This window comes from Purpureocillium lilacinum, assembly GCF_023168085.1.
Source record: "Purpureocillium lilacinum CBS 284.36 DNA, scaffold_5, whole genome shotgun sequence".
Lineage (NCBI taxonomy): Eukaryota > Fungi > Ascomycota > Sordariomycetes > Hypocreales > Ophiocordycipitaceae > Purpureocillium > Purpureocillium lilacinum.
The window spans coordinates 4,170,514-4,187,782 of record NW_027072115.1 but is presented as its reverse complement, the minus strand read 5'-3'; the positions used below and the strand labels follow the sequence as shown (position 1 = coordinate 4,187,782).

The following is a 17,269-nucleotide window of genomic DNA, read 5'->3' as shown; positions in this document are numbered from 1 at the left end:
GTACGCGCCTCGCTGTCCAACAGCACGGCATTCATTGCGCTCCGACAGCAGGCTGTTGTACGTGCAACCGTACCTTGGAGCCTCCGACCCTGGGCTGCCATCATCACTTATTCATCGAGCATCTGCCGCGTAGCGCACATTCGCAGCATGGCGACGGAGGCGAGGGGTCCGGGAAGGGAGACAGGGACGGGGACGGGGCTTGAGAAGCGCGCCGTGGCGGTGAGCTTCCTGTTCAAGTATCCGGGGGGCAACCTCGATGCGAGGCCGCGGGTGGCATTCTTTCGTCGCAGCGGCGCGGTGAACACGTACCAGTACGTCCTCCATCCTCCTCTCCACCTCTCCGCGTATAAGTCACTCCACCTTTTTGTTCATGCCTTCTCGCCTATCGATTCCCCTCCCCGTCTACATACATATCCGTATTGGTTTGCTGGAACATGACGTACGGTATCGTCACTGACGAGGATACGTGAGGAAACAGGCACAAGTACGCCCCCATCTCGGGCAGCGTCGAGGCCAGCGACGCCTCCCCGCTCGCCACGGCCTGGCGCGAGCTCAGCGAGGAGACGACCCTCACGGCCCGCCAGCTGCGGCTCTTCCGGCAGGGCAAGCCGTATACCTTTTCCGACACCTCCGTCGGGCGCGAGTGGACCATTAATCCCTTTGCTTTCATCTTTACGACGCCTGGCTCTTCCTCTTCCTCCTCCTCCACCACCACCACCGCCTCCCCGTCGTCTTTGCCTCCATCGTCTTCGTCCCGGGGAGGCGACACCAAAGTCGATGACAGTCCTGAGGATCGTGGGTACGGTGGCGATGCAGATGAGGAGAAGGACAAGGAAAAGCAAGACGATCGCAGGGCCGGCCTGCGCCTCGACTGGGAGCACGAAGGGTACGCGTGGTTCGACCCCGCAGACATCTCCGACGACCCGTCCTTTGGTGGCGTGCCGCGCCTCAAGGAGAGCCTGCGCCGGGTGTGGTTCGAGATTGACCTGGGAAGGGACGCCGCGCGGGTGCTCGACGAGGGGCTGCGCGCTCTGCAGGCGGATCATGAGAGCGGCGCGCGGCAGCTTGCGGCCAAGGCGCTAGATGTGTTTATGGACGTGCTCCCTCTGCTGCCGCGGAGCGCCGACAGCAGCGGTATCGACGAGAGGTGGTGGCGCAACGTTCGCATCGCGGGCTGGCACCTGTGGAAGAATGGGCGCGAGGCCATGGGCGCGCCGATCCTGAGCGCGGTGCTCGCGTGCTTAAACATCATCGAGAGCAAGCGCGCTGCCTTACCACCGTCGTCTTCGGCGGCGCCGGCGACGGCGTCGCGCGCGTTCATCGACGACGTGCTCGTCGCGCTGCGGGCTTTTGCCTCACACAGGACCGAGACGGGCAAGGCCATCGGCGAGGCGTTTGCGCAGTTCCTGCGCGACGAGTTTTCCAACTGCGCTGCGCCAGGGAGCGGTGACGTCGGCGCTGGCGCGGGCGCCGGTGGTGGCGATGGGCAAAGTGAAGGCGGCGGTGGGAACTTGAAACCATGGACCAAGGAGGTCAAGATCGTGACCCTGTCATGCAGCTCAACCATCACCGCGGCGCTCACGCACGCACTCAAGCAGCCTGACGTCCCGGCCCTAGACGTACACGTGCTGGAGTCGCGCCCGCTATTTGAGGGCGTCAAGACGGCGCGCGCCCTGGCCGCTGCCCTCCACACAGCAGGACGAGGAAGGTCAGGAGATGGTGCTGGTGCTGGTGAGAAGCCACGCGGGAGGGTGACGCTCCACACGGACAGCAGCGCCGCCGTCGCCGCCCAGGGCGCGCACATGGTCCTCCTCGGCGCGGACCTCATCTCCCCGCGCGGCGACGTGAGCAACAAGACGGGGTCGCTGCCGCTCGTGCTATCCGCGCGGCACGTCAACGCTGCCTTATCCTCATCCTCATCCTCTAGCTTCCCCTCCGTTCCGAAGACGAGCCAGATCCAGATCCAACACCCCCCCAGGATCGTCACCCTCGCCGAAAAGGAAAAAGTCCTGCCGTTTGAGCCGCCCGCGCACGCGGAGGAGAATGACCCGCGCGAGGTGACCGCAGCGTGGGAGGGCGAGCCGAACATTCACAACAGCAGTAAGGTTCACGATGATAAGGGCAAGGAGGGGAGGGAGACAGGCCACAATACGGAAACAAGCGAAGCACCCGGCGGCGGCGTCGTCGAGGTCAAAAACGTCTACTTTGAGTGGGTGCCCGCGGCGCTGGTGACCGACTACGTGACCGAGGACGGCGTCACGACGAGGGGCGGCATCGGGGAGTGGGCGAAGGGGGCGAGGGAGAGGGCGGACCGCTTCTTTGGAGATCTGTAATACATGGATGGGGAGGTAGGTAGGTAGCCTGCATTTTACAAGCCACTACTCGCGCCGCTCTCGTCACGCTCTGGCAGTATATATGAGGTGGTTCAGGGGCTACCTGCGGAGCCCTCATACACATGATGGGCTTCTCTCCTTTCATATCGTGGTATTCATGCAGCCGGCAGACGAGCCCGCCTCACTGCGTCTTTCCGCCCTCCTGCAGCTGGCTCTGCAGCCCGCGCTTGTCCACCCGCATCGCCAGGTCAATCTCGCGCTCGCCCTCGCGCAGCCGGGCCTTGCTCGCCGCCACCTCCCTGTCGCGCCTGCGCCGCTGCTCCTCCACCGCGCGGTCCCTCTCCTGCAGCGCCCTTTCCCGCCGCTCCCGCGCCTCCCTATCCTTCCTCACCTGCTCCTCTTCCTCCTCGGTCTGAGCGCCTTCACCTCCCTCGGCCCCCGACGGCGGCGGCAGCGTCTGCACGTACGCCTCGACGAGGGGGTCGCGCACCGCCGGCGCGAGCGAAATGTACCGAACGTCATTGAGCACCTGCGCGGGCAGCCCGCCGCCACCGCTGGCGAGGGACCGTCCGTGCAGCCGGCTCGCGGGCTGGGCTTTGAGCAGCGCGGTCAGGTCGGCCTTGAGCTTGGCCTGCGGCAGCTTGAGCCTGGCGATGTGCTCGCGGTAGGCCTTCTCGCGGTCCTTGTCCGAGAGGTGGAGGTCGCGCATCGGCTCCTCGCGCTTGTACTTGCGCTTAAACTCGGGCCAGTAGAGCTTGGGCGTGGCCTTTTCCTGCAGGAAGGCCATGTAGGCGACGCGCGGGTCCTTCTTCTCTTGTCGCGCGCGCTGCTCCTTGAGCTCGGCAATCTTCTCGCGCGACCAGCGGTCCCAGCACTCGCGGCGGGCCTTGGTCGTCGCGAGGGCCGTGTAGCGCGGGTCGTCGACGACTTTGCCTTCCTCGAGGAGCTTCTCCCACGGGCTGTAGGGGTTGATGTTGAAGTCGTTGAGCAGATCCTTGAAGAGGAGCTCGGCGTCCTCTTCGGAGAATTCCACGCCGGCCGTGCCCTCGGGCCATTCATCCATGTTGCCATCATCATAGTCGCCGGGTTCTAGGCCGTAGTCCTCGCCCATCATCTGCAGCTGGGCCTGGATGTCTGCCTCTGTGAACTCGACGGGCCCTTGTTGCTCGTCATTTTCCTCCTGCGCGTCGTCTGTCCGTTGTCGCTTCGAGGGATGCTCTCCGTCGCCATCGCCGTCGGCCTCGTCGTCGGTGACCTCGACCTCGACCTCTTCGTACTCGGAGCTGTCGCCGTCGATATCCTGGTGCGCCGACTCCTTTGGCCTCGTCTCCGCCGCGGCGTCCCCAGTCTCTCCCTCGTCATCGGCACCAGTCTTCTTCCGTATCCGCGCCTTGTCGAGCTCCAGGATGCCGGGCATCAGCTTCTCAGGGATGCGCCAGTAGCTCGCGTTCTTGGCGGGGTTGTACACGAAGCGGCGCGAGTACTTCGTGTAGACAAGGATCCACGGCTCGAATCCCGGTATGGGCTCCTTTCTCCGCGGCTTGTCGATGGGCTGCGGCCGCGGACGGCCCTCAAAACCGCCGCGTCCTCCTCGTCCGCTGTGCCCACCGCGGGATTGTTGCTGGGGTTGCGGGTTCAGTTGCGCGAGGTAGGCATTGGCAACGCGCGGGTCGGAGAGGTTAGGGATGTTCGGGTATGGTGTCTGCGCGGCCGGGGCGGGCGGCGGCTGCTGCTGGGGGACGCCGGGCCGCTTGTACGTCGATTCCTTGGTCTCGGCATTGTAGAAGTATGTGTGTCCGCTCGGGGCCTTGTGCTCTGTCCAACCGGGCGGTAAAGGCGCTGCAGCGGCGGCGGCGACGCCCGGCGAGGGCTTGTACGTCGACTTGAGCATGGTGTTGAGCGGTTGCCGGGCTGCAGCCGTGGCGAGGTGGTGACAGGTTCGAGATGCAGGCGGCCTTTGGTGTTGAAGTGATGTCAGGCCCCGAAAAAAGTCCAGGCCCGGCAGGAGCCCGCTGGGGCCGGGTTACAGTGGGGTGTCAATATGGCGGGCGCAGGTTGCCTACCCTGAACCTTGAGAGCCAACGTTCGATATGCGCGATCGCGTCAATTCTGTGCGTCGAATAGAATAGTCCTCACCAATGGGATACTCCAAGAGTCTGTGCTGTCGATTGTTTCAATCAGTAGACTTGCTCGCGTGACACGGTGCATGTAACAATAGCAGGACGGGCGCACGACACAATTGAGCTGCTCCCCAGTAAGCCAGGCGCTAGGAGCAGCTGGAGCTCCGGATCCCTGTATCCCCCGGCGTCGCGTCAGCTGGCAAGTAACTACTCCAGTGTCAACTCTCACCTCAACCTCTCGCTTCTTCACCTCACCAGCGGCACACCTCAGTATGCGATAGCATATAAGCACTCAACGGCTGTTGACTCCTCACATGGCACCTTGTATATCCACAGCACTATCGTGACGGCGAAATCCCAATGGCGCCGGTGCGGACAAACGGCGCCGCGGGCAGGGCGGCGGTGCCGAGCTCGTCTCTGGGCCGGATATGGAGGGTCGGTTCCTTATACCCTCTGTCTTGTCGTGAAGGATGGCATTGACTGACGACGGGGGAGCTTTATAGAATACGCATGCGCCAGACTACGTCGGCTTCCTTGTCCTCCTCGCGGCCTGGATCGTGGTAAGCCCCTGATCCCTCAGTCCACGGGCTCTTGGTCTCCCACCAACGACCTCATCTGACGCGCATCCAGATCGTCAGCCTCGTCACGCCCTTCCACCGCATGTTCTTCATCAACGACCTAACCATCTCCTACCCGCACGCCGAGCACGAGCGCGTCTCCGTCCGTACGTCCACCCTCCCCTCCACGCCAGGGTTCTCGCTCATGGATCGTTTCTGACCCTCGTCACTCCAGCCATGAACTTTGTCTACGCCCTCTTCATCCCCCTCGGCGTCCTCATTGCCTTCAACCTCGCCGCCCGCGCCCCCTTCGCCAAGCACGAGGCCACCTACCTCCCCTTCCTCATCAGCATCACCCTCTCCTCCGTCCTCACCGACATTGTCAAAAACGCCGTCGGCCGCCCCCGGCCTGACCTGCTCGCCCGCTGCGCCCCCTCCCCCGGCACCAAGCCCGACGTGCTCGTCACCATCGACGTCTGCACTGCCGCCCGCGACACGCACCTCCTGCAGGACGGCTGGCGCTCCTTTCCCTCGGGCCACTCGTCCTTTTCCTTTGCGGGCCTCGGCTTCCTCAGCCTGTTCCTCGCGGGCCAGCTGCGCGTGTTTCGCTACGCCGCGGGCGGGCGGGACCTCAGTCGCGCGCTGCTCTGTCTGGTGCCTCTCGTGGGCGCGGCACTGATTGCAATTTCTCGGTGCGAGGACTACCGGCATGATGTGTACGATGTGTGCGTCGGGTCGGCGCTCGGCATGGCGGTTGCGTATTGGAGCTACAGGCGGCATTGGCCGCGCCTGTCAGCTGCGACGTGCGACGAGCCATATCCGCCGCCGAGTGCAGAGGCGCAGCCGCCTGCGTGGCATCGCGTTCGTGACGAGGAGGAGGGCGTCGATGTAGGACCCGATTATGAACTGGAACGAATCCCGTCTACGAGAGGCTGATGTCGGAGCAGGGTCTATGACGGTCACGGGCTCGGCATGGGCGGCACCGAGGCTAATGGCACTGCGTTTATGATAGAGTACGTATGGCATGGCCAGCGCGCGTTACCAAGTTTATTGTTACAAGGCTGTCTCGGCAGCATCAGCAGCAGGAGCCCATACTATGTCGTCTAATTCCATCGTGATCTCAGCCCCCTCTACTTGTCTTCCGTGTCCTCGCTCTTAGCCAGGTCATGCTCCTTCAACAGGGCCGTGATCTCGTCTGCGCTCCACAGCCGGTGGTAAATCTTGCCGTCCTCGGTCTGTCCTACCGTCGCGAATTCGACTAGTTTCGTCAGCATCACGTCGCGACTCAAGCACCTGCACAGTGCAATGACAGTGGAATCAAGGAGTGCTCACTCTTCTCGCTGCTCAGCTTGGTCGAGTCCATCGTCTTGCTCAGCACCTTGACCGCCATGCCGCACGCCTCCTTGAGGGTGCAGTCCTCCTTGTAGTCCTGCTTGAGCAGGCTCTGCGCGCTGGCATTGTTGGCGCCGGCGCTGGTGGCCTTCCAGCCGCCGTAGTTGCCCGACGGGTTGCTGAGGTACAGCTGGAACTGCCTCCGCGGGTCCCAGCCGGCGTAGATGAAGGAGACGCCAAACGGCCGCAGGCCACCGTGCTGTGTGTAGCCCTGCTTCAGGTCGCACAGCCGGCGGACGAGCTGCTCGCAGGGGATGTCTTCGTTGTAGGTGAGGAGGTAGCGCTGGGCGGCTTGCCGGGCGTAGTTGATGAGGATGTTGGCATCGGCCGTCATGCCGGCGACGGCGCAGATCATGTTGCTAGGAGTACGTGTCAGCTGCTTGGCCCTCTGCGATCCATCCCCTCCTTCTTCTGTCCCCATGTGTCTTACTCGTTGAGGACGTAGAGCTTCTCGGCCGACGTGTCCTGCTCCAGCAGCTTCGACGTAACCTTACGCTCGGCAGCGAGGACGATACCGTCCTTGGCCAGGATACCAATGGCGGTACCGGCGTGTGAGATGGCTTCGAGAGCGTACTCGACCTGGTACAGGCGGCCCTCGGGCGAGAAGATGGTTGTCTGATCGGGTCAGCGCGGGTGCTCGGCGGTGATGATGCCTCGAGCTTGAGCATGCGTGCAACGTACTCTGGAATCGTAGCGACGAGACATGTTGGCGGCTGTGGACGGTCGCTGGAGGGAACTGCTTGCTGGGCTTGTCCGTCAGAGGAAGGGTGCCGCGTTGGGGCAAGGACGGATATGCAGATTGGCGGCCGAGATGGTGATGCGTTGCGGGCTCGCAGGCTTCGATTCGAGATGCAGGGCGGCGGCGTCACTGGCTGGCGGTTGGAGCTCCAGGCACAGAGCTGCCGCGTAGCTCGCGGCTGGGCGTGGCCAGGCGTGATGGGAGGTGGGCCGTCCAGCACCCTGACTGGGCAGTTCTGCCGACGTTTCCCCGGTGCCGGGAAATGTTCAGTCCGCGGCGGCACCGGAAAAACTTGGTGCCTCATCGGTCAGGTGTCTAGCATCTTCTGCGGGCAGCAATCTCGGCCCAGCCCAGCCCAGGTCCTGGCCTGTCGCGTGCGTCGCACCCACTGACTGGCCAGTGGTGACGACGGGCAGCACAGCATATTTGTCAAGTCGTTCGCTCTACCGTGCCACTTCTCAGACTTACCATCTCCACCACAACCACGGCGGCCAAACTTCAACTTCCATCATTTCCTCCCCGCACCTTTACGGCTGGCTGGCCTGCCCGCGCAGCAGCAGCCATTTCCGCGACCCCCGGCACGCAGCTTGAGGTTTTCCTCAACCGTGCGAACGCCACCAGCAAACAGCTACCGCCCCCCGCGGAGCTTCTGACAAACACCACGCGCCCGCGCCTGACGCGACGCCACCGCCAACACCAACGGCTTAACCCACGTACCAGGCTCAAGTTCGCCATCTCGGCTTGAACTTGTGCGTCTCTTCTTTCTGGCGCGTGTTGAAAGGCGTCTTGACACGTCCGCCTGCCTAGCTGGCGGCTTGGACGACGCTTGTTTCGAGGATTGGGGGATTCTGTCGCGCGTTTGGAATCGGACGTTGGCCACTATAGTCGTGATCTAGTGCTGTCTGTTTCGTAAACCCACATGTCCGTTTGGCAGGACAGACTCGCTTTGTTTCCTCTGCAACAGTAGACAATCCGACTCAAGTCCACGCGCCTCTCCGGAGCGTTTTCCCATCACCACCACCACACACACACACACACACACACAGGCATCACCATGTCTGGTAAGCGATCCACGTCCAACTCACATGCCCCGCGAGGAGGAGGAGGACGCCGTACGCAGACGGTCCTCTGGGGCAGATGGAGCGCTGCATTCAAGAGAGGAGCATCACTGACAAGGCGCGCGTCAACAGGCGAAGCAGAACCCCGGCGCTCCGTCCGGGCGACCAAAGGACAACACACGAAATCGTTCGACGAACTCGAGCCCGCCGCGCCGAAGCGCCGACAGACCAAGAAGAGCAAGAAGGCGCTGGAGAAGGAGCAGTCGCAGGAGCCCGACGAGGTGATTCGCTGCGTCTGCGGCGCCACCGAGCAGGACGAGGACTCGGGCGAGGCGTGGATCTCGTGCGAGACGTGCTTCGTCTGGCAGCACAACGTCTGCGTGGGCGTGAGCTCCTTCGAGGACGAGATCCCCGACAACTACTGGTGCGAGCGATGCCGCCCGCAGGACCACAAGGAGCTCCTCGAGGGCATGGCCCGCGGCGAGAAGCCGTGGGAGGCGCGCCGCAAGGCCCACGAGCTGGAGGAGGCTGAGCGCAAGAAGAAAAAGGGCGGCAGGAAGGCCAAGGGCAAGCGGACTAGCGATCCCAAGGACGAGCTAGACAAGGAGACGACACGGAGCAAGTCCAAGGCCTCGCCCACGCCCGACGCCGCCGCAGGCCCCAAGGACAAGAAGGACGCTGCCCCGAAGCAGGGGAAGCGCAAGTCTCGCGAGGACTCGCACGACACGGACGGAAAGGTAAGAAGGCGAATGTCCCGGTTCTCTTTAGTCTATGAAGCAGCAGCTAACAGCACATGGCAGTCTGCCAAGCTCCGGCGAACATCGGATCGCGACGCCGTTCCCGTGTCGTCGGTCAAGTACACACCCCCGGCCGACCTGGCGACTTCAGTGACGACTCTCCCCGGAACGCGCGTCGGCCCCGCCAAGGCGCTCAAGAAGTCGTTGACGCACGTCATATCGGCCATGGTCAAGAAGCAGGAGCTCGCGGTGCCCGAAGACGAGACGGAGGACAGCATGGCGGAAAAGTACGCGCTGCAGATTGAGCGCGCCGTGTTCGACACGCACCCGGTGGCCAACGGGAACAAGGAGTACAGCCAGCAGATAAAGTCGCTGGCGTTCAACCTCAAGAACAACCCCGAGATATGCCGCGGCTTGGTGGACGGCGCGCACTCTCCCGCGACGCTCGCCGTCATGACGTCGGAGCAGCTCGCGTCGGCGGAGCTGCAGCGCCAGACGGCCGAGATGAGAGCAAAGGCCGAGAAGCAGTCGATCCTTTACACGCAGGAGACGGGCCCGCGCGTGCGCCGGACGCACAAGGGCGAGGAGGTGGTGGAGGACGAGAGCGTCGTGAATGACGCGCCGATACCCATGGCCGGAGGTCCTCGACGAGGCGGCGGCGGCGCAACGACAGCGGCGGGAGGTGATCGACAGTCGCCCACGGTGAAGCGCGAGTCGGTCAGCGGCGAGGCGGCAGCGGCCAGGCCACCGTCGCAAGGAGGGGGACAGTCGCCCACGCAGTCCAACTTTGACATCAAAAAGGTGTTTTCCACCGTCAAGTCGCCGACGGCGGCGCACAACCGACGACCATCCGCGCCGGCGATCCAGACCAACGGGCCTGGCTTCGACCCGGACGTGGACCGGCTGCTACAGGACGAGACCGAGTCGCCGCCGTACTCGCCGACGGAGGAGTCGCACGACCCGGACGTGGTGTGGAAGGGCTCACTGGCCATGAGCTCCATCGCCGACTTCGCGGCGACCGCCAAGCACGTCGGCGGTGCCAACTTTAGCAACTTTGGCCCGTGGTCGCAGCTCATCCCCAAGCGCATGACTGTGGCAGGCCGGATCCAGCAGCAGAGCGCCATCGAGTACCTGTGCAGCCTGCGATACAGCAACCTGACGGATATCATCGTCGTCAGCATGTCGCCCGCGTCACCCGACTCGCGGCCCGAGTTTAACGCCCTCGTCGACTACTTCCTAAACAAGGGCCGCTACGGCGTCGTCGGCGACAAGGTGGCCGGCAATGTCCGCGACACGTACCTGGTACCCGTGCCCGCAGGCGAGGACGCGCACCCCGAGTTCATGCTCAACCTCGTCGACAACCACATACCCCGGTCGCGCGCCGAGCCCATGCTGCTGGCCGTCTTCGTGTACCGCAACGATCCGGATCAGCTGCGCCAGGCTCAGGAGGCTACGGCCATGCAGGCGCTGCACAACGCGGCGGCGGCATCGCCCACGCCAGGGGCTGCGGCCCAGGGCAGCCAGCGCAGCAACTCTACATCTGGGGGACCGGCCTTTTCCCCGGCGACGCCCCAGGGCGCGTTTGCGCATCACTACTCTCCCGGTCAGTCTGCGGCGGCCCCAGCGCATCACTCGGCAACGCCGGTGCCTATCCCGCAACCGCCTCATACCACGGCGCGGCCGGCCACAACAGCCGTCCCGCAAGGAGGACCACCACCTCCAGGACCGACAGGAGCGAGCGTGCCGACGCCCAGCCAGAGCCAGTCGCCGCCGACGGAGGAGCAAAAGGTGCAGCTGCAGAGGGCCGGGCAGGCCATGGCGGCCGAGGTGCTGGGCCCGACGCTCATCGCGGTGCCGACGGTGCAGTTCATCCTGCCGCAGGCGTTCCAGATGTCGCGGCGCGAGTGGGAGGTGGTGCGCAGCATCTACGAGCGGGAGCCGCGCGCCCGCGAGGACCTGCAGTACCTGGGTGCGCTGCTGGAGAAGGAAAGCGCGGAGCAGCGCGCGGAGCATGGCGGTGCTGCTGCTGCTGCTGCTGCTGCTGCGCCGACGGCTGCGGCTGCGGCGCGCAAGGCGGCGTAGATGAAGCGCCGTTGGGATGGCATGTCGTGTCGTGTCGTGTTTCTGAAGGGATGATGATGATGAGGCTAGTTGTGCGAGGATGAGGATGGGATGCCCGTCCGGATTCGTTTCTTTCAGGTTTCCATGTATACCCCCTCTAGTGCTGTTGATTTGAGAGGAAAGGGGGGAAATGCCACAGACGCCCTCGGAGGAGGCGGGCGTTGCTCTTGTTACCTTTTCGGCGTGGGATAACCACCACGGCGGTGTTGATGATAGCAGCAGATGCCGGGGTGAGAACTAGGGAGAAGAGAACCGTGGCGGTTTGGCTGCTGCCACATGACTGTTGTGCGCTGCTACAGATAGTGGTGGCAGTTATGATGGAGACGGGTGGTATCGAGGAGGTCAAGTTGTGGTGCTGCTGTTGTCGGTGTCGTGGGGGAGGGTTTGCCTGCTGCAGTTTATTGATGGTGGTGCGGGTGTAACACCTCGACACCGCCCTGCTTTCGAGTAACCACGATACCTCGAGTGCTTGGTAGAAAGTCCGAAAAAAATATGTCTGTACTTACCGCCTCTTGATGGGAAATCTGTCTGTTCCGTGTCTTTACGTATGTGAACATGTGAATGTGGGCGTGGTGTAGCACTTTGTTCTTCGTAACTGGGACAGCAACCCGTTCCGATGTCGCAGACGGAGTGAGCATAATCTACGCAGCGACTGTGACCATCTCAGCCCCTGAAAAAAAAAAAATTGTAATTCTAATGGTTTGCCGCTACGATGAAGCTCCTCAACGCATCATCTATCAAGCCGCGTAATGTTGCGTAGTAGTAGTAGTATGTAGGAAATGGCGGAGCTGGCGCTGCACCGCCATCCGGCAGTTTGTTCCCATGTCCATGCCGTTTTATCCAGCGGCCCGCACTAACAAGGGATTCACGAGTCGCAGCGGAGGTTCAGTGGCAGCCACAGTCGGCGACTAGGCGCCCCCACGCGCGATGACGTCTCCCATCCAGCACTGCCCTCGACCCTGACCTGAGGAAAGGTACATACATATTATGTACATACATACATACATACATAGCCAACCCCCTGACCTTGATCTTTGAAACCGAGCGCTCTAGCGATCGCCAAAACATCTACATCAACATCTCAATCCTACCACCGCCAGCGCATCCCCTTTCTCCCGTGACATTCCACGGGTCCAAAGCGCTACAGCTTCCACAACCCCATCGCCAGCCATCCACGACCACACCACCACCACCACCACCACCACCCATAAACCACCGCGACAGCTACCTTACCTACCAGCCAAAACAATGGCCCTCGCGTGCAGAAGCGGCTCCTCCCCCGTCAACCGCGCCGGTGGGCCCGGCTCCGCCGCCTCGTCCCTCGCCGAGAGCATCGTCAAGCCCGCGGGCGACAAGACGCCGTGCATCGACTGCGGCGACTTTGAGTGCTGCTGCATCCCGATCCCCTGCACCATCATGTGAGGCGAACGAACGCCCGCGCGCGCGCGCACGCACGACAATGACAGGCCACTGCGCTCATGAATACCTACGAGGCGACGAGCAACCTTCGTCAGGGAGTTTGTAAGGAGTTGGAAGGAGGGAAAGATCGAGGGAGGTGAGGTAGCGCGGCGGCCAAGGGGGTCTACGCCCGGTCTGGAGAGACGGACAGAGTCGGGGTTGGGAGGAGCAAGCAAGCAAGCAAGCGTGCGTGGTGGTGTCGTCGCTGCCATCTTTCAAATCATCTCAAAACAATCAGTTCAATAATAGCCATGTCTTTGTTTTCTTTTAAAGAACCTCCGCCGTCTGCCCTGCCCGCCGCGTAATGGATGGTATCAAGTCATAAGTCGTCGTCGTCACGCCAGCGCCACATCCGCCGCCGCCCAAAGCTCCCTCTCCCGCTCCCTCTTCAGCCTCTGCCTCTCCGCCTCGACACTGCCGCCATCGCCTCCATCTCCAGCAGCGGCACCAGCACCCCCTTTCTGCAGCTTGTCCTCGCCTGCCGCCGCCGCCGCCGTCGTCAGCCCCAGGCTGCCCAGCCCCTCGAGCACGCTCCGCGCCTTGTCCACCTGCGTGCGAATCGCCAGCGTCTCGGCGCGCGTCCGGTCGAGGTGGTCCTGCATCATCTCAATGGCCGACTCGCGCGCCTGGTGCGGCCTGTACTCGTTGAGCACGTGGTGCACGTTGATGAAAAGCGTCCGCAGGTCCGCCGCCTTGGCCTCGGCGTGTGCTGGGTTGCGCGACAGCACCCCCGCCAGCTCCAGGAAGTTGAGCAGCAGCGACTTGGTCAGCTTCTTGAGCTCAAAGGCCCGGTCGTAGTACTTGATGTCTTTGGAGTCTTGGGTGTCTGCCGCTCCGTCGTCGCCGCCGCTCGGTGCCGACTTGTTGTCATTGTTGCTCGTGTTCGTGGCGGGGAGGTTCGTGATGCCCTGCTCCTCGAGCGTCGGCAGCTTGTCGTCGAGCTGCGTCCCGTCCGTCTGTCAGCACAGCCGCACATGCAATATCAAAACGGGGGCATATTCAACACGCACCATGTACTGGTCGCCAAAGACGCGCCACCGCCCGTCGGCGGGCTCTGGCGGCGGTTCCAGGTTCGCCAGGTCCTCTGGCAAGTCCGGCAGCCGGACGGTCGTCGTTGTCGCCGCATCGCCGCCCTGGTCGCCTGCATTCTCCGCGTGTGCCGCGCGTAGGTCCTCGATCCGTGCGATCCTCTCGGGCGTAAAGTCGCGCCAGAAGGGCGGCGGGTTGGGAAACGTCGACGCGAGCGAGTGCGGCTCCTGGTCCGCCATGGTGGACGTGGGCGCGTGTGGCTATCGCATCGATCGGCGGCCAATTCGATTTCTAAGGGATATGTCCGGCTCTATGCGGTAGAATGGCGTGTTCTTGGTGAACAGAAGCTTCTGCGGATGTTCGTTTGTTGTTGGATACAGCAACCAGCCGATGCTCACGCTGCGAATGGCGTTGAGGCGATCAAACGAAACAGCGTTCGGTATGACGGAGCGCTAGCGGCTGCACGTAGCGCACCTGCGCCCAGAGCCTCAGTGGCTGCAGGGGTCCACGGCTCCTTCCTTTGGCGGGGTGACGCCAGTGAATTGCCACTGCCTGCACTAGGTGCGCAGGTGCAACATCCCGCGCCCGGATAATCGCCGGGTCAAGTTAGCTCAGCTACCCTAACTTCTTACACGCCGTTGGAGCTGAGCTGCTGATCCATACTCTTAACATGGCCGTCTGATGACCTCCAACTCCCCACGACTTGGCCTGAGCTTCGACTTTGACTTCCAAACCTTCTCCCCTTTCGGTCCTCCGCCTCCCAGCTGCATCCACATGGCGAATTGACGCTGCTGCCCGCCGCAGGCCACCCTCCCCCAGGGCCTCTCCCTCCAGACCGCCGGTCCCCTCTACCATTCCCTCTCGTCTTCCTCCCCTCCGCCGCCGCCGCCGCCGCCGCCACAAGGCCTAGCCGCCATTCCGTCCCTCAGCTATTACTACTTGCACGTCCGCCCGGCCAAGAGGGGCGATAGCCTCGATCGGGTAGTAGGCCTTTTTGTCTCGACTTGTCAAGGGAGGGGCCAGCCAGCGGACCGCACCAGCCGACAACCCACATCGATCCTCGTTTCTTGTCCTCCTCCGAACCGTCAGACATGGCCGACGTCCGCTCCCTCCTCCGCCAACAGCGCGCGGCCCGGCGCATAGACCACCCCAACGCCGCCTACACCGACTCGGGCAAGCTTCTCTGCACCCTCTGCCGCGAGAACGTCAAGGTCGAGGGCCTCTGGGAGGGCCACCTGGCGGGCGAGGGTCACAGGAAGCGAGCTGCTGCTCAGCGGCAACAACAACAACAACAACAGCAGCAGCAGGGACCACACGCGGACGACGGAGACGACGGCGACGGTAAGCCGCAGGAGCAAGCAGCAGCTCAGACGCATCCGCCGTCTCAGAAGAGGAAATTGGACGCCGCTCTCGCCGACGACGGCGACGACGACGGCGACATGGTGATGGACGACGCCGTGCGGAGGAAACGCAGCAGGCCAGACATCTCCGCCCTCGGAAGCATTAGTGAAGACGGACACGACCTGGCAACGGCAGTGACGCCCGTGGGGCGCAAGGGCAGCAGCGGTAGCAGCGGCGGCGCCAAGGACGCCAACCTCACGCCGCCCACGCTCGCCCGTCGCCTGTCCACGACGCCCTCGCAGGGCGTCGAGCTGCAGATTCCCTCCCGGCCGGCCACGCCCTCGCGCCGCGACGGCTCTGGCTCCATCTCGACACCGGGCTCCAACGGCGGACTCTCCTCCGTCGCGGCATCGCAGCCTGCCGCCACTGGGACGTCCCTCCCCTCGCGGCGCGCGAGCGGCCTCGCCGCGACGCTCGACTTCTCCACTGCCGCAACCGACGCAGACCTCCCGAGCCCCACGGCACCTCAAGTTGACGAATCCGAGTGGGCCGCCTTCGAGGCCGACATCGCCGCCGCCGAGGAACAGCAACCGCCCGCCTCCGCGTCCTACTCCGCCGACGCCGTCATCTCCGCGCCCGCCATGACCTCCGAGGAATCCGCCGCAGCAGCCGCAGCCGCAGCAGCCGCCGCGGAAGGGGAAGGCGAAGGCTCCCGCAGGACAAAGGCGGACCGCGACATCGAAGACGAGCGCGAGGAGGCGACGCGCGCCATGGAGGACGAGTTCGAGGAGATGCAGGAGCTCGAGCAGCGCGTCCGCCGGCTCAAGGAGCGGAGGGACGCGCTTCTGCGCAAGCGGAGCGAGAGCCAGGGCCAGGAAGCCGCCGTCGCCGCCGCCGCTGCCACGGCGTCAGTTTCCAAGGGCAAGTCGGGCAAGGAGAACCTCCAGGGATCGGCCGTGGTCGAAGACGACGAGGATGAAGAAGAGGAGGATGACGAGGACGATGACTGGGACGGCTTCCGGTTCCGCACGTCGTAGGGAGGAGGATGGGAGGAAGGCCGACGGCTCGAGCTCCAACTCGGCCTTGTAGAAAACCACATCATGTGTAAAACTACCTACCTAGTGTACATGTCAACAATATGGCGGGCGTCACGGGCTGCTTTTCATTGAGCTTCATGCCTACGATTTCTTGCTCGCTGCCGTGCGTGTCCGTCATGGTGAGCGAACATTTGCTCTGAGGGAACTCGAAGTGGAGAGCATGGAACATGGCCGCCGCCATATCAAACAGTCGTTTCCGTCGTAAACATTACCAAGCCATGTCCATCCCAACGCCAATAAAGCCCAGATTGGACCCATTCGCTCATACATATGCGTCACGCCTACACGGCGATCCTGCCTTCGCCACGGCCGACCCTCTCCCAGAATCGCGTCAGGCGCCAGACCCTGCCGACGCCACGGCTCTCGTCCATGCGGCGGACGCCCTCCTCCCTCTCGAGGACCTCGCCGCGCCACTTGGCGGCGATCCAGCGGCGCAGGCCGTCCTTGACGCGCTCGCGCTCCACATCCCTGCGACGGGCGGCGATGGCGGGCGAGACGAGCACAGGGGTCATGCCGGGAACGCACTCGCGGGGGATGACGGCGCGCTCGACGAGCGTCTCGGGGGAGGGACGGGCAGCGAGGCGACGCGAGAGGCGGATGGAGACGAGAGAGCGGGCGAGGCGGCGCGACACGACCGACGTGTGGGTGAGGAAGATGCTCTGGGCGATGAGGTCGGCGAGGGAGGGCCGCGAGGGGGACCACAGGAGCGGAGGGAGCAGGTGGCGCGCGCGGCGCAGCCGGTAGTAGTGGAGGATGGGAGTCAGGGAAACGGTACGGAGGAGATGGTTTGTCTGCTGGTGGTCAGCATATGATCGTGGTGACAGTGACAGTCACGTTGACAGGGAGCCGCTGGGATGCCGAGAATTCGTGCACCAAGACGACGCAACTTACCCTGGAGGCAGCGAGGAGGTCATTGACGTCGAGAAAGCCAAAGACTTGGAGGAGTATCTCGTTTGGCAGCTGGTCGAGGCAGGGCTGGGCTGCGTAGACAAGGCTGCGGTCGTTGGCCGCGGCCCAGACCCGCTCCCACTCACCAGCCTCATCGTCGGCTTCATGACGCGTGTCTTGCCGACGTGAGAGTTGGGCATCGACTGGCGCGGGCCACGCCTCTGCCAGCTCATCACCTCGGGGGCCGCTGGAGCCGACGCCGGACGATCTCATGACATCGCAGCCGCGCGAACCGTCGCCGTCGTCAATGGGCACCGCCTGCGAGGCTGGGTCAAGGCCTTGCTGCGCGATGCGCTGGCCATACCACGAGGCCGCGTTGGGATCCTTGCCTGGGTCCAT

The 17,269-nt window shown here is 63.7% G+C and overlaps 8 protein-coding genes across 8 annotated transcripts; 4 read left to right on the top strand and 4 right to left on the bottom strand.

Moving 5' to 3' along the window:
- Window positions 1-147: 147 nt before the first annotated feature.
- On the top strand, window positions 148-2,333 carry PLICBS_007869 (uncharacterized protein; the record flags this gene model as incomplete). The annotated part of the gene is made up of 2 exons (XM_065601259.1): window positions 148-311; window positions 479-2,333. 2 exons carry the CDS (start codon window positions 148-150, stop codon window positions 2,331-2,333), a joined length of 2,019 nt encoding a protein of 672 aa, XP_065457331.1.
- Window positions 2,334-2,514: 181 nt separating this feature from the next.
- Window positions 2,515-4,224, bottom strand: PLICBS_007868 (uncharacterized protein; the record flags this gene model as incomplete). Its single annotated transcript, XM_018321346.2, has 1 exon — window positions 2,515-4,224. One exon carries the CDS (start codon window positions 4,222-4,224, stop codon window positions 2,515-2,517), a length of 1,710 nt encoding a protein of 569 aa, XP_018181243.2.
- A 589-nt stretch (window positions 4,225-4,813) lies between these two features.
- Window positions 4,814-5,946, top strand: PLICBS_007867 (uncharacterized protein; the record flags this gene model as incomplete). The annotated part of the gene is made up of 4 exons (XM_065601258.1): window positions 4,814-4,888; window positions 4,957-5,013; window positions 5,084-5,177; window positions 5,246-5,946. 4 exons carry the CDS (start codon window positions 4,814-4,816, stop codon window positions 5,944-5,946), a joined length of 927 nt encoding a protein of 308 aa, XP_065457330.1.
- Window positions 5,947-6,140: 194 nt separating this feature from the next.
- Window positions 6,141-7,107, bottom strand: PLICBS_007866 (uncharacterized protein; the record flags this gene model as incomplete). The annotated part of the gene is made up of 4 exons (XM_065601257.1): window positions 6,141-6,268; window positions 6,343-6,761; window positions 6,833-7,017; window positions 7,084-7,107. The coding sequence occupies 4 exons, from the start codon at window positions 7,105-7,107 to the stop codon at window positions 6,141-6,143; spliced, it is 756 nt and encodes a 251-aa protein (XP_065457329.1).
- A 1,088-nt stretch (window positions 7,108-8,195) lies between these two features.
- On the top strand, window positions 8,196-11,018 carry PLICBS_007865 (uncharacterized protein; the record flags this gene model as incomplete). Its single annotated transcript, XM_065601256.1, has 3 exons — window positions 8,196-8,202; window positions 8,332-8,936; window positions 9,000-11,018. 3 exons carry the CDS (start codon window positions 8,196-8,198, stop codon window positions 11,016-11,018), a joined length of 2,631 nt encoding a protein of 876 aa, XP_065457328.1.
- Window positions 11,019-12,850: 1,832 nt separating this feature from the next.
- PLICBS_007864 (mediator of RNA polymerase II transcription subunit 7) lies at window positions 12,851-13,783 on the bottom strand (the record flags this gene model as incomplete). The annotated part of the gene is made up of 2 exons (XM_018321342.2): window positions 12,851-13,456; window positions 13,526-13,783. The coding sequence occupies 2 exons, from the start codon at window positions 13,781-13,783 to the stop codon at window positions 12,851-12,853; spliced, it is 864 nt and encodes a 287-aa protein (XP_018181239.2).
- Window positions 13,784-14,635: 852 nt separating this feature from the next.
- Window positions 14,636-15,922, top strand: PLICBS_007863 (uncharacterized protein; the record flags this gene model as incomplete). The annotated part of the gene is made up of 1 exon (XM_018321341.2): window positions 14,636-15,922. The coding sequence occupies one exon, from the start codon at window positions 14,636-14,638 to the stop codon at window positions 15,920-15,922; it is 1,287 nt and encodes a 428-aa protein (XP_018181238.2).
- Window positions 15,923-16,263: 341 nt separating this feature from the next.
- Window positions 16,264-17,269, bottom strand: PLICBS_007862 (uncharacterized protein; the record flags this gene model as incomplete). The annotated part of the gene is made up of 2 exons (XM_018321340.2): window positions 16,264-16,773; window positions 16,874-17,269. The coding sequence occupies 2 exons, from the start codon at window positions 17,267-17,269 to the stop codon at window positions 16,264-16,266; spliced, it is 906 nt and encodes a 301-aa protein (XP_018181237.2).